Source organism: Mobula birostris, chromosome 21 (assembly GCF_030028105.1).
Source record: "Mobula birostris isolate sMobBir1 chromosome 21, sMobBir1.hap1, whole genome shotgun sequence".
NCBI classification, from domain to species: domain Eukaryota; kingdom Metazoa; phylum Chordata; class Chondrichthyes; order Myliobatiformes; family Myliobatidae; genus Mobula; species Mobula birostris.
In genome coordinates, this window is record NC_092390.1 from 3430123 (window position 1) to 3444463 (window position 14341).

Consider the following 14341-nt stretch of genomic DNA (forward strand, 5'->3'; position numbering starts at 1 on the left):
CAGCAATATGTAGAGGTACTAACTAGAGAAGGGGCAGTGCTGGATCTCCTGTTAGGGAATGAGATAGGGCAGGTGACGGAGGTATGTGTTGGGGAGCACTTCGGGTCCAGTGATCATAATACCATTAGTTTCAATGTAATTATGGAGAAGGATAGGACTGGACCCAGGGTTGAGATTTTTGATTGGAGAAAGGCTAACTTTGAGGAGATGCAAAAGGATTTAGGAGGAGTGGATTGGGACAATTTGTTTTATGGGAAGGATGTAATAGAGAAATGGAGATCATTTAATCCTGTTAGGTTGAAAGGAAAGGTTAAAAGTTTGAGAGAGCCATGGTTTTAAAGGGATATAGGAAATTTGGTTTGGAAAAAGAGAGGGATTTACAATAAATATAGGCAGCTTGGAGTTAGAGGTGCTTAAGGAATATAAAAATGTAAAAAGAATCTTAAGAAAGAAATTAGAAAAGCTAAAAGAAGATACGAGGCAGCTTTAGCAAGTAAGGTGAAAATAAATCCAAAGGGTTTCTACCGTTATATAAATAGCAAAAGGATAGTGAGGGATAAAATTGGTCCCTTAGAGAATCAGAGTGGACGGCTATGTGCGGAGCCAAAAGAGATGGGGGAGATTTTGAACAATTTCTTTTCTTCGTTATTCACTAAGGAGAAGGGTATTGAATTGTGTAAGGTAAGGAAACAAGAAGGGTAGTTATGGAAAGTATGACAATTAAAGAAGAGGAAGTACTGGCACTTTTAAGGAATATAAAAGTGGATAAGTCTCCAGGTCCAGACAAGATATTCCATTGGACCTTGAGGGAAGTTAGTGTGGAAATAGCAGGGGCTCTGACAGAAATATTTCAAATGTCATTAGAAACGGTGATGGTGCCGGAGAATGGGTGTATTGCTCATGTGGTTCCATTGTTTAAAAAGGGTTCTAAGAGTAAACCTAGGAATTATCAGCTAGTGAGTTTGATGTCAGTGGTGGGTAAGTTGATGGAAAGTATTCTTAGAGATGGTATATATAATTATCTGGATAGACAGGGTCTGATTAGGAACAGTCAACATGGATTTGTGCGTGGAAGGTCATGTTTGACAAATCTTACTGAATTTTTTGATGAGGTTACTAAGAAAGTTGACGAGGGTAAAGCGGTGGATGTTGTCTATATGGACTTCAGTAAGGCCTTTGACAAGGTTCCATAGGGAAGGTCAGTTAGGAAGGTTTAATAGTTAGGCATTAATATCAAAGTAGTAAAATGGATTCAGCAGTAGCTGGATGGGACTCGCCAGAGAGTAGTGGTGGATAACTGTGTGTCAGATTGGAGGACGGTGTGAGGTGGTATGCCTCAGGGATCTGTACTGGGTCCAATGTTGTTTGTCATATATATTAATGATATAGAACATAGAATAGTACAGCACAGTACAGGCCCTTCGGCCCACAATGTTGTGCCGACCCTCAAACCCTGCCTCCCATATAAGCCCCTACCTTAGATTCCTCCATATACCTGTCTAGTAGTCTCTTAAACTTCACTAGTGTATCTGCCTCCACCACTGACTCAGGCAGTGCATTCCACGCACCAACCACTCTCTGAGTAAAAAACCTTCCTCTAATATCCCCCTTGAACTCCCCCCCCCCCCCCCCTTACCTTAAAGCCATGTACTCTTGTATTGAGCAGTGGTGCCCTGGGGAAGAGGAGCTGGCTATCCACTCTATCTATTCCTCTTATTATCTTGTACACCTCTATCATGTCTCCTCTCATCCTCCTTCTCTCCAAAGAGTAAAGCCCTAGTTCCCTTAATCCCTGATCATAATCCATACTCTCTAAACCAGGCAGCATCCTGGTAAATCTCCTCTGTACCCTTTCCAATGCTTCCACATCCTTCCTATAGTGAGGTGACCAGAACTGGACACAGTACTCCAAGTGTGGCCTAACCAGAGTTTTATAGAGCTGCATCATTACATCGCGACTCATAAACTCTATTCCTCGACTTATGAAAGCTAACACCCCATAAGCTTTCTTAACTACCCTATCCACCTGTGAGGCAACTTTCAGGGATCTGTGGACATATACCCCGAGATCCCTCTGCTCCTCCACACTACCAAGTATCCTGCCATTTACTTTGTACTCTGCCTTGGTGTTTGTCCTTCCAAAGTGTACCACCTCACACTTCTCCAGGTTGAACTCCATCTGCCACTTCTCAGCCCACTTCTGCATCCTATCAATGTCTCTCTGCAATCTTTGACAATCCTCTACACTATCTACAACACCACCAACCTTTGTGTCGTCTGCAAACTTGCCAACCCACCCTTCTACCCTCACATCCAGGTCGTTAATAAAAATCACGAAAAGTAGAGGTCCCAGAACAGAACCTTGTGGGACACCACTAGTCACAATCCTCCAATCTGAATGTATTCCCTCCACCACCACCCTCTGCCTTCTGCAGGCAAGCCAATTCTGAATCCACCTGGCCAAACTTCCCTGGATCCCATGCCTTCTAACTTTCTGAATAAGCCTACCGTGTGGAACCTTGTCAAATGCCTTACTAAAATCCATATAGATCACATCCACTGCACTACCCTCATCTATATGCCTGGTCACCTCCTCAAAGAACTCTCTCAGGCTTGTTAGACACGATCTGCCCTTCACAAAGCCATGCTAACTGTCCCTGATCAGACCATGATTCTCTAAATGCCTATAGATTCTATCTCTAAGAACCTTTTCCAACAGCTTTCCCACCACAGACGTAAGGCTCACTGGTCTATAATTACCCGGACTACTACCTTTTTTGAACAAGGGAACAACATTCGCCTCCCTCCAATCCTCCGGTACCATTCCTGTGGACAACGAGGACATAAAGATCCCAGCCAGAGACTCAGCAACATCTTCTCTCGCCTCCTGGAGCAGCCTGGGGAATATTCCGTCAGGCCCTGGGGACTTATCTGTCCTAATGTATTTTAACAACTCCAACACCTCCCCTCCCTTAATATCAGCATGCTCCAGAACATCAACCTCACTCATATTGTCCTCACCATCATCAAGTTTCCTCTCATTGGTGAATACCGAAGAGAAGTATTCATTGAGGACCTCGCTCACTTCCACAGCCTCCAGGCACATCTTCCCACCTTTATCTCTAATTGGTCCTACCTTCACTCCTGTCATCCTTTCATGGATGATGGGGTGGTAAATTGGATTAGTAAGTATACAGATGATACTAAGATAGGTGGCGTTGTGGATAATGAAGTAGGTTTTCATAGCTTGCAGAGAGATTTAGGCCAGTTAGAAGAGTGGGCTGAAAGATGGCAGATGGAGTTTAATGCTGAAAGATGTGAGGTGCTACATTTTGGTAGGACTAATCAAACTAGGACGTAAATGGTAGGGCATTGAAGAATGCTGTAGAACAGAGGGATCTAGGAATAATGGTGCATAGTTCCCTGAAGTTGGAATCTCATGTGGATAGGGTGGTGAAGAAAGCTTTTGGTATGCTGGCCTTTATTAATCAAAGCATTGAGTATAGGAGTTGGGATGTAATGTTGAAATTCTATAAGGCATTGGTAAGGCCAAATTTGGAGTATTGTGTACAGTTCTGGTCACTGAATTATAGGAAAGATGTCAATAAAATTGAAAGCGTACATAGGAGGTTTACTAAAATGTTGCCTGGGTTTCATCTCCTAAGTTACAGAGAAAGTTTGAACAAGTTAGGTCTTTATTCTTTGGAGCATAGAAGGTTGAGAGGGGACTTGATAAAGGTGTTTAAAATTATGAGGGGGATAGATAGAGTTGACGTGGATAGGCTTTTTCCATTGAGAGAGGGGAAGATTCAAACAAGAGGACATGAGTTGAGAGTTAAAGGGCAAAAGTTTAGGGGTAACATGAGGGAGAACTTCTTTACTCAGAGTGGTGGCTGTGTGGAATGAGCTTCCAGCAGAAGTGGTTGAGGCAGGTTCGATGTTGTCGTTTAGAGTTAAATTGGATAGATATATGGACAGGAAGGGAATGGAGGGTTATGGACCGAGTGCAGGTCAGTGGGACTTGGTGAGAGTAGGAGTTCGGCACGGACTAGAAGGGCTGGGATCGCCTGTTTCCGTACTGTAATTGTTATATTGTTGCATGGTTATATCTTCGGTTCCAATTCTACCTAACTATGACCTTAACATAGTCTTTCCATAAGCAATAGAGCAGCTGGTTCATCCAACCTGCCCCATCATTCGGTCAGATTCAGCCATAACTTCTCTGTGCCAGTTCCTGGTAAACCTCAGTTCCTTCAACTTTCAAATATTTATGTATCTTCTCCTTAAATATCTGCCTTCCATCACCATAGTAGGCAGAGAATTCTGGACTCATTGCCTTCTGAGAGGTTTCTCTCCACTTCTGGATCTAGATCTACAGACTCGCCTTCAAGGACTCTTTACAAGTCTTGTTCTGAGTATTAATTTCTATTTGAGCACTTTATCTTTTCTCTCATTGGTTGTTTGTCACGCTTTGTCTATTTATGCATACTGTTTCATGAAATTCTATTGTATTTCCCACCCCCCCCCCCGTATAAAAGCCTGGAAGAATATGAATCTCAGTGTAGTATATGGTAACATGTATGTACTTTGATAATAAACTTACTTTGAAATTTGACCAGCTTGGAATGACTGGTCCTTTATTTTTTAATGTGTGACTCTCTTTCTACAATTTCTCCTATCCATTTCAATATTAAGGCAGGTATGTCTGGTACCGGTAGCCAACATAGCAACCACCAGCAGCCCAAGGTTTTCTTAAGTGCCTCTTCCCTCCCATCTGGCTTTCTACAGGACTTCATTATATTATACTTCCGCTAAGATGTAAGTGCTTTCAGTCACAGCAGCTTTTACGGGGTCAACAAAAGGTGCTACTGTCCTATTTAAATGTATTTTTTATGATCACAAGATCCAGCTGTGCATTAAGAACTCAAAGTATTGCAGGTCTACCCCTTCAGCGAGTTACTTGTTGATGGAGAAAATGAAGAAGCTTTGCATTGTGCTGCTGCCCAAGTTGAAGGAGACGTACAGTCTAACAGCGAGTGACCGTCTTGATTGCAAGACCCTTTTGGACATTGTTAATGTGGAATGCTGCAAGTTCAGTTCACTGACTTGGTGGCTGAGAGCGGGAGCAGATGGCGGGGGAGCTGTGAAGACTTGGCCTTGCAGCCGCCACGGGAGAGGCATCAAAGCCAGTGTTCTCCACCAGGGGTGGTGTGATGCAGCATCCAGGCCAGAGGCTCTGCTGCCCATCTGCACTTGGCAGAAGGCGAGCTCTGTTGTGGTCGACTGCTGACTTCTATGCCATTCAATAGGCGCAGAGCCTTTAGCCACGTTGTTGCCTGTTCACAGCTGCCAGAAGAGAGGTGTCAAAGTTGGTGCGCTCTACCGGGGGCAGTGTGGCAGGAGCTGGTGGAGGGTCCACCCCCCCCAATATTTGCTGAGCAGAAGACAAGCTGTATTGTGGTCGACTGCAGATTTCTGCGGCAGTGATGGAGTCAGGATCTGGACTATATATAACTTCTGCGTGGTTGCATTTTACTGATTTCCTATATATACTTATACTGTGTATGTGCGAGGACTCGGCCTCAGGCTGCGGTGCTGCCAGTGGAGAGGCATCAGAGCCGGTACACTCCACCGGAGGAAGGGTGGGGTGGCGTCCAGTCTGAAGTTGGTGCTGCCTGACACTGCTTGCTTGACAGAAGACAACCTCGTTGTGGTCAACTGCAGAATTTTGCAGCTCGAGTCTGGACTTTGTTATTGCATGACTGTACCTTAATGTGCTTGCTATCTTGTACGTGCTATATGCTGTGTGACTGTCGGTATTGTGTTCCTCGCCGTGACCACTGAGTAACGCTGTCTCATTTAGATGTATTCATGTATGGTTGAATGACAATTAAACTTGAATTGAATGAACTTGAAGCTGCTCACTCTCTCCACTTCTGATCCTTCTATGAGGATTGGTATGTGTTCCTTCATCTTACCCTTCCTGAAGTCCACAATCAGTTCTTTTGCCTTACTGACATTGAGTGTAAGGTTGTTGCTGTGACACCTTTCCACTAGTTGGCAGATCTCGCTCCTGTACACCCTCTCATCTCCATCTGAGATTTACCAACAATGGTTCTATCATCAGCAAGTTTGTAGATGGTATTTGAGCTATGCCCAACCACACAGTCATGGGTATATAGAGAGTAGAGCAGTGGGCTAAGCACACGCCCCTGAGGTGCACCAGTGTTGATTGTCAGCAAGGAGGAGATATTGTTACCAATCCACACAGATTGTGGTCTTCCAGTTAGGAAGTTGAGGATCCAATTGCAGAGGGAGGTACAGAGACCCAGGTTCTGTAACTTCTCAATCAGGATTGTGGGAATGATCGTGTTAAATACTGAGCTATAGTCGTTGAATAACATCCTAACGTGGGTGTTTGTATTGTCCAGGTGGTCTAACCCGTGTGAAGAGCCATTGAGATTACGTCCGTCATAGACCTATTATGGTGATAGGCAATTTGCATTGGTTTCTGGTCCTTGCTGAGGCAGGAGTTCAGTCTAGTCATGACCAATCTCTCAAAGCACTTCATTACTGTAGATGTGAGTGCTACTGGGCAATGGTCATTAAGGCAGCTCACATTATTCTTCTTAGGCACTGGCATAATAAAATATAGAACATTCATGGTCCATTTAAAATTGTAGGAAGACTATAGTTTCATATCTTTGCTCATTGCAGCCAAAAAGTTCTATTCAAAAAGTTCAAAGGAACATCTAAACAAACCTGATGCATTTTGGAAACAAGTCCTGTGGACTGATGAAGTTAAAATAGAACTTTTTGGCCGTAGTGAGCAAAGTTATGTTTGAAGAAAAAAAAGGTGCAGAATTTCATGAAAAGAACCCCTCTCCAACTGTTAAGCATGGGGGTTGCAGCCAGTGGCACGGGGAACATTTACTGGTAGAGATGAATTCAATTAAATACTAGCAAATTCTGGAAGCAAACATCAGACCGTCTATAAAAAATGCCGAAGCTGAAAAGAGGATGGCTTTTACAACAGGATAATGAACCTAAACATACCTCAAAATCCACAATGGACTACCTCAAGAGGCGCAAGCTGAAGGTTTCGCCATGGCCCTCACAGTCCCCTGAAATCGAAAATCTGTGGATAGACCTCAAAAGAACAGTGCATGCAAGACGGCCCAAGAATTTCACAGAACTAGAAGCCTTTTGCAAGGAAGAATGGGGAAAAATCCCCCAAACAAGAATTGAAAGACTCTTAGCTGGCTACAAAAAGCATTTACACACTGTGATACTCGCCAAAGGGAGTGTTACTAAATACTGACCATGCAGGGCGCCCAAACTTTTGCTTCAGGCCCTTTTCCTTTTTTGTTATTTTGAAACTGTAAAAGATGGAAATAAAAAAGTTTTCTTGCTTAAAATATTAAAGAAATGTGTCATCTTTAACTTCATGCCTTTTGGAAATCAGTTCATCTTTTACTCGCTTAGCTATTCACAGTAACAGAAGTTTTGACTAGGGGTGCCCAAACTTTTGCATACCACTGTATGACCCCAACAGACTCATGGGTGAAGCCTCACCTGGAGGGACTGTTTTAAGGCCCTGAATGGTAGTGAGGGAGGAAGTGTAGGGGCAGGTGTAGCACTTGTTCCGCTTACAAGGATAAATGCCAGGAAGGGGAGGGACAAATAGATAAAGGAGTCACGTAGGGGCTAGGGGGTGATTGCTGCAGAAAGTGGGGGTGGGGGAAAGATGTGCTTGGTGGTGGGATCCTGTTGGAGATGATGGATGTTTCGGAGAATTATGTGCTGGACGTGGAATCTGGTGGGGTGGTAGGTGAGGATAAGAGGTACCCTATCCCTGGTGGGGTAGCAGGAGGATGGGGTAAGAGCAGACATGTGTCAAATGGAAGAGATGTGGTTGAGGGCAGTGTTGATGGTGGAGGAAGGCAAGCCCCTTTCTTTGAAAAAAGAGGACATCTTTGTACTAGAATGAAAAGTCTCATCCTGAGAGCAGAGGAATTGAAAGACAGGGATGGTGTTTTTACAAGTAGCAGGGTGGGAAGAGGTATAGTCCAGGTAGCTGTGACAGTCTGTTTGGTTATAATACACATCAGTGGATAGGCTGTCACAGACACTTCACCTGTGAGTCTTTTGGGGTCATGTACTGTGTCTGGTGCTCCCGGTGTGGCCTCCTGTATATTGGTGAGACATGATGTAGATTGGGAGACTGCTTGGTTGAGCATCTACATAAAAAGTGGGATCTCCCAGTGGCCACCCATTTTAATTCCTCTTCCCATTCCCATTCTGATATGTCTATGCATTGCCTCTTCTACCGTCGTGATGAGGCCACACTTACTTTGGAGGAACAACACCTTGTATTCCTTCTGGGTATCCTCCAACCTGATGGCATGAACATTGATTTCTCGAACTTCTGGTAATGTCCCCTGCCCACCCTCTCCTTCACCATTTCCCATCCCCTTTTCCTTCTCTCTCTTTATGTCCTCACCTGCCCATCGCTTCCCGCTGGTCTTCCTCCCCCACTTTTCTTTCCTCCATGGCCTTCTGTCCTCTCCTATCATATTCCCTCTTCTCCAGCCCTGTGTCTCTTTCACCAATCAACCTCCCAGCTCTTTGCTTCACCCCTCCCCCTCCCGGTTTCACATATCACCTGGTGTTTCTCTCTCCCCTCCCCCACCTTTCAAATCTACTCCGCAGCTTTTTTCTCCAATCCTGCCGAAGGGTCTCCACCCAAAATGCGATTGTACTCTTTTCTTAGATGTTATCTGGCCTGCTGAGTTCCTCCAGCATTTTGTGTGTACTGCCTTTGAAGATTAGGGTGGCCAACTATTGTGTTATTAAATCTCCCTATTATATACAGTAAAATGCTCATAAGGTCAGTCATGTATTGTATAGAATGTACACATACCATTTTTTTTATAGCTCCTTGTTTCTTCCCTGAATAACAATGCAGGTAAAGGAGTTTTCAAATCTATTCATGGTCCCATTTGTCTTAGGTGCAATCAATTCTCTGTCTATTGTCTGCCTCTCTTGTAAGAGAGAAAAGCTAGTTCCAGGGTATTGGATCACATAGTATTGTATTTCTGAATGCGATGCAATGCAGAATTGAGTTACTGATCCTTTCCAGGTGAAACTGCAAAATGCAACAATGGACTGGGCAGCTCCAGTCAGCATCCATGTTACCGTGTCCATTGTGTTCCCAGTGTCCAACGAGCATTTAGTGATGTCCCTTGTCTTGCAATGCATGTTTAAAGCCTTTCTGATATGAATTGGAGGAGCTTCCAAGTGTATGAGACAATCGCATAGCACAAAATAAATCCTGAAGCACAAACATCACATGACCCTCACGATGAATGAAAACATTTGTCGAGAAATGAGGAAACGTCTACTATCAGGAGACGTCTGAGATGCATTGGTTCCTTTATTCTCAACAATTATTTATTTTTGATGGTCCTTCTGGTTTCAACTGTTACAATATGATATAAATATATCTCAATGCACTCACCCAATTTCTGTTCCTGGTTTTAATAATAAAAATATAAAAATTGTATCAAGAAAGAGGTAATGGCTGTCAGCTTGGCTTGCTTCTTGCCACACCAGGCACTGTCACGATTACTGCTGAGATAGGTGGTGTTGCCGTCACCACCACAGATACTATACCAGAAAAAGTGGTAACGGTGGCAAAAACACCACCTGCTTTTAATGAAAATGTTTCATTTACACAAAGTTTAAATATTCCTTCAACTGTGCATGCGCCCTCAAGAAATATCATCTGACACGTGGAGGAAGCAGAATCACATTTATTATCACTGAGTGTGACTTTTTGCAGTAACTGTATAGAAAGACATAAAATCTGTAAGTTACAAAAATAAATAGTAAAAAAAGGAATAAAGAGGTAGTGTTCATGGTTCATGGACCATTCAGAAATCTAATTATGTTGAGGAAGAAGCTGTTTCTAAGCCCCTGTACCTCCTGCCTAGTAGTAGTAACAAGAGAGCATGCCCCAGATGGTGAGGGTCCTTAATGATGGATTAAAGGCAGCCTTCCTGAGACACCACCTGTTGAAGATATCTTTGATGGTGAGGAGGGTTGTGCCCATGATGGAGCTGGCTGAGCCTATGTCCCTCTACAACCTCTTGTGATCCTGTGCACTGGAGGTTCCATACCAGCTACGATGCAACCAGTCAGAATGCTCTCCACCACACATTTTGTAAGAATCTTCGGTGACATAATAAATCTCCTCAATCTCCAAAGAAAGTAGAGCCAATGATTGCATTGATGCATGGACCAAGATGGATCCTCTGAGATGCTGATGCCCAAGGCCTTGTATCCAGGAGTTACAACAGTGGAAAATCAAAGAATGAAATAATATAAGGTGTGATCAAATGTTCAAAGAAAATTTATTACCGAAGTACCTACTGTATATGTCACCATATAGTACAACTTGAGATTCATTTTCTTGTGGGGCATTCACAGTAATTCCAAAAAACACTAGAATCAATGAAAGACCACACCCAACCAGATGGAGAAACAAACAATGTGCAAAAGACCACAAACTGTGCAAATACAAAAAGAAAGGGAAAAAAAGCAATAAATGCCAGGAAATTGAGATGATGAATCCTTGAAGGTGAGTCCAGAGTTTGTGGGAACAGTTCAGTGATGGGGCAAATGAAGTTATCCTCTCTGGTTCAAGAGCCTGATGGTTTAGGGATAACAACTATTCCTGAACCTCGTGGTGTGGATCCTGAGGCTCTTCTAGCTTCATTCTGTAAGTCTGGCTAAATTATAAAAGGAAATATTAAGAAACTACCCAGTACTGCAGTTGCATTTTATATTTTGTTGAAAGAGAAAAAGATAATATTAGCTACATTTGTCACATGTAGATTGGAACATGCAGTGAAGTACATCAATGACCAACAGTCCAAAGCCCACAAGTCTCGCCAAGATTCCAGCACCAACATAGCATGTCCACAACTTATGGACCCTAAGCAATACATCTTTGTGATTTGGAAGGAAACTGGATTACCTGGAGGAAACCCGTGTGGTCACAGGAAGAGAGTACAAACTTCTTACACCCAGCGGTAGACATTAAACCCTGACTGCTGATTGCTGGTGCTGTAAAGTGTTACTATAACTGCTATGTTACTGTGCCACATTAACCACCAATAATAAGCTTCCCAAATGTTTGGCCAGTAAATATCACTCTGACAATTAGTCTGTTAACTTTCAAGTTTAATCTCATTCCTCCCAGGTTTTATTATTAATTAAGGGACTTGTTCAGTAACAAACAACTGGCATTGCACAGATCTAACTGGTTTGGTCCATCTTCCAACTTCAGCAAAATCACTCTGGCATCAACTCCACTTCAATGAAATTTATTAACAGTCTGAGAATAACTTACTGGGAGTAATTTTGCACCAATTCATGACTTCCTTTGTAAATGATATTAAAACGGTTATTTTAGTTACAGCATGAACTCAGGGCAACTTAGTTCTGTGTACATTTTCTATTCATTCAGAGGGCACCACACTCAATATCTGGTATTGTCAAGGAAACAAGATAATTATATGAAACCTGCTAAATACACATCATGATAGGCTTTTGAAAAACACAAAAATCTTTCTGAAAAGGGCATTGTACACCAGTCTCCAGTACAGTTTCCTGACATTGGCTCAAGCTGCTGAGGGATTGATGTAAATAAAATTGTGTGCCAAGTGAATTCTCCATTTTCAACAGGAAATTCCAAGGGATGTAGCTTTGGACATTGATATTTCCCAGGCAGATTGCTGCTTCCCTAATGATTACCTCCACCTCCCATGATGGCCTTCATGCCACTGTACAGTGGCTGCTGTAGGAAATTTCAGTCAATGAGAGAATGACAAGACAGATGCACAGATGGTTTGCATCTGAATTCATGCAGGTCATGTTTTAATGCAGTTTAGGGAAAATTCCTACAAGACTAATAATCTCAATTTTACATTTTCTTTTTTGGGAGAGCTTAATTGTACATTAGAACTAAATACAGACTGTTGGTTTAACACAACCAATATGGGAGAAGTGATTTTTTTCATATTAACTGCTTTCTGTTACACATTTTGCAGTCATTAGGCCTTTTAGTTCCCTCTCTGTCAGCCAGTATCTATGGAGGGGAATAAACAGTTGATGTTTCAGGCCTAGATTCATCATTGGGACTGAAAGGAAAGAGGAAGAAACTAGAATAAGAATGTGGGGGAGGGGAAGATGCACAAGCTTACAGGTGGTAGGTGAGATCAAAAAACAGAGAAAGCGGTGGGTAGGGGATTGGGGAATGAAGTAAGCAGCTGGGAGGTGATATGTGGATGAGGTGAAGTGCTGAAGAAGGAATCTGATAGGAGAGAAGGCCAGTCCATGGAAGAAAGGGAAAGAGTTAGGGGCAGGCACCAGAGGCAGGTGGTGGGCAGGTGAGGAGAAAAGAAGGGGTGAGGGGGGAGCCAGAATGGGGAATGTAGAAAGAGAGAAGGAAGAGTGGGGAGAAATTGTTGTTTATGCCAAGAAAAGCAAAAGCAAACTTGGTCATGAATTTGAGCATGGACTGATTTGATGAATGATGTCTTTCTGTCAGTGGTAATGTTCTTATTTGAAACAAACTTCAAAACAATCTTACTTCAGTTCCTAGTAAGCCCACGGCTTCAAGCTCCTGCTGGTTTGGCATTTACCAACCGGACAAATTAGAATTTGAGTAGATTAAACTGAAATACACTTCTCTTTCCAGGTATGAATTCCGCAGGACTGTTGCAGATACTCTAGGTATTGCGATCTGGAGAGTAACCATTTTACCAGGGAGCCCATCTGAAGCTCCTGTAAAAGGATGCCAGCAAGTCACTTTCTACGTGGCAGGCAAGTTTTTAAATGTTTTCTACTTTGCAGTTGCACCAGCCAGGAACAAGAATGTTAATACATATTGAAATCACCTTGTGTTCTTACACATCTCAACGCGCCAGGGTGGCCCAGTAGTGACGGAGTTAGCGTACAGCTAGCACAGTGCCAGCAACCGGGTTCAGTCCCACTGCTGTCTGTAAGGAGTATGTCCATTCTCCCGTGATTGTGTGGTTTCCTCTGGGTGCTCCAGTCTCCTCCCACGTTCCAAAGGCAAATGAGTTAGCAGATTAATTGGTCATATGGCTGTAACTGGGTGGCAGGGGTTTATTTGATCAGATATGCCCTTTACTATGCTGTATCTTTAAATAAACTTCCCAGCTTCATAATGATGTCCATAATTCCTTCAGTCTCTTCACTGGTGACACTTATTGTTTGACTATTTTACTTAGCTAAAACAATCTTTAAAGATTTTACAAAATGCCAGTTAGTGCCGTAATTCCGGTAGGAGACAAGCATACACACACACACACACACACACACACACACACAATATGTTAGTTAACCATTTAGAAAGAGCAATTTCAAAAAACACCAGGTGTTTTGTATAGCTTATTAGAAAGACTTGGCTCATTTCGCCAGCAAAACAAGCAATTATATAATGGTAGTGGCTAAAGGTAGCTGTTCTTTATGAAGTGGCCAAAATCATCGCCAAACAATCCTAAAGTGGCCTAGTGAAGGTTCCAAATGATGCATGGATGATAGTCATGGGAATCATCTGCCTCATTAATTAGGTGGGGAAGGTGCAGAGCTGAGAACCAATTATGGCCCAAAGTCATTGAGTTTCAAAATCATGAAACACTTGAAAAAGCTTTAATTTATTGAGGGAAGTTGGCACAAAATAGCTCAGAAGTAATTGCTGAGGTCCAAATTCATTTACATACTGATTTCTTGTTAATTCTTTTTGTTCTCCCCACATTCCCACCACCTCTCCTCCCCCTCCCCAGATTCTAGCACTCAGCTATAAAATTAAATTATAGTGGTCAGTTAAAACAACAGCCTGCACAGCTTTGGGATGTGAGAGAAAATTGACACACCCAGGGGAAACCTGCATGGTCCCAAGAGGTACATATAAACTTCACACAGGCACCATCTGATGTAAGGATTGAACCTGGGTCTCTGGCATTGTGAGGCAGAGACTCTACGAACTACACCAGCGTGTCTTCCAAATGATAAAGACTTTTGGTGATTATTTCCTGCTTTTATAGAACACACAAATAGCTAGAAATCTGTTGTTGATAAGCCATTTTAAGTAATAAACCCTTCAGAGATTAATAGCTGCTCAGATAGTGTATGATGTACTTCTGAACTTGCTCATACACTGTGAAGTAAATTTATGAATGGATGATCTGCCTGATGCTTTAGCACATTGGTAGGGTGTTGCCTCTTCCATAGTGAATCTTACTCTAGT

At 42.8% G+C, this 14341-nt stretch overlaps 1 protein-coding gene across 1 annotated transcript in view; it reads left to right on the top strand.

Moving 5' to 3' along the window:
- cusr (Copper-only SOD repeat protein) overlaps positions 1 to 14341 on the top strand; it is a 143101-nt gene that overhangs the window by 95542 nt on the left and 33218 nt on the right. The window contains exon 8 of the mRNA XM_072239855.1: positions 12767 to 12891. Coding sequence (XP_072095956.1) covers positions 12767 to 12891 — 125 coding nt within the window. The remainder of the gene's footprint in view (positions 1 to 12766; positions 12892 to 14341) is intronic.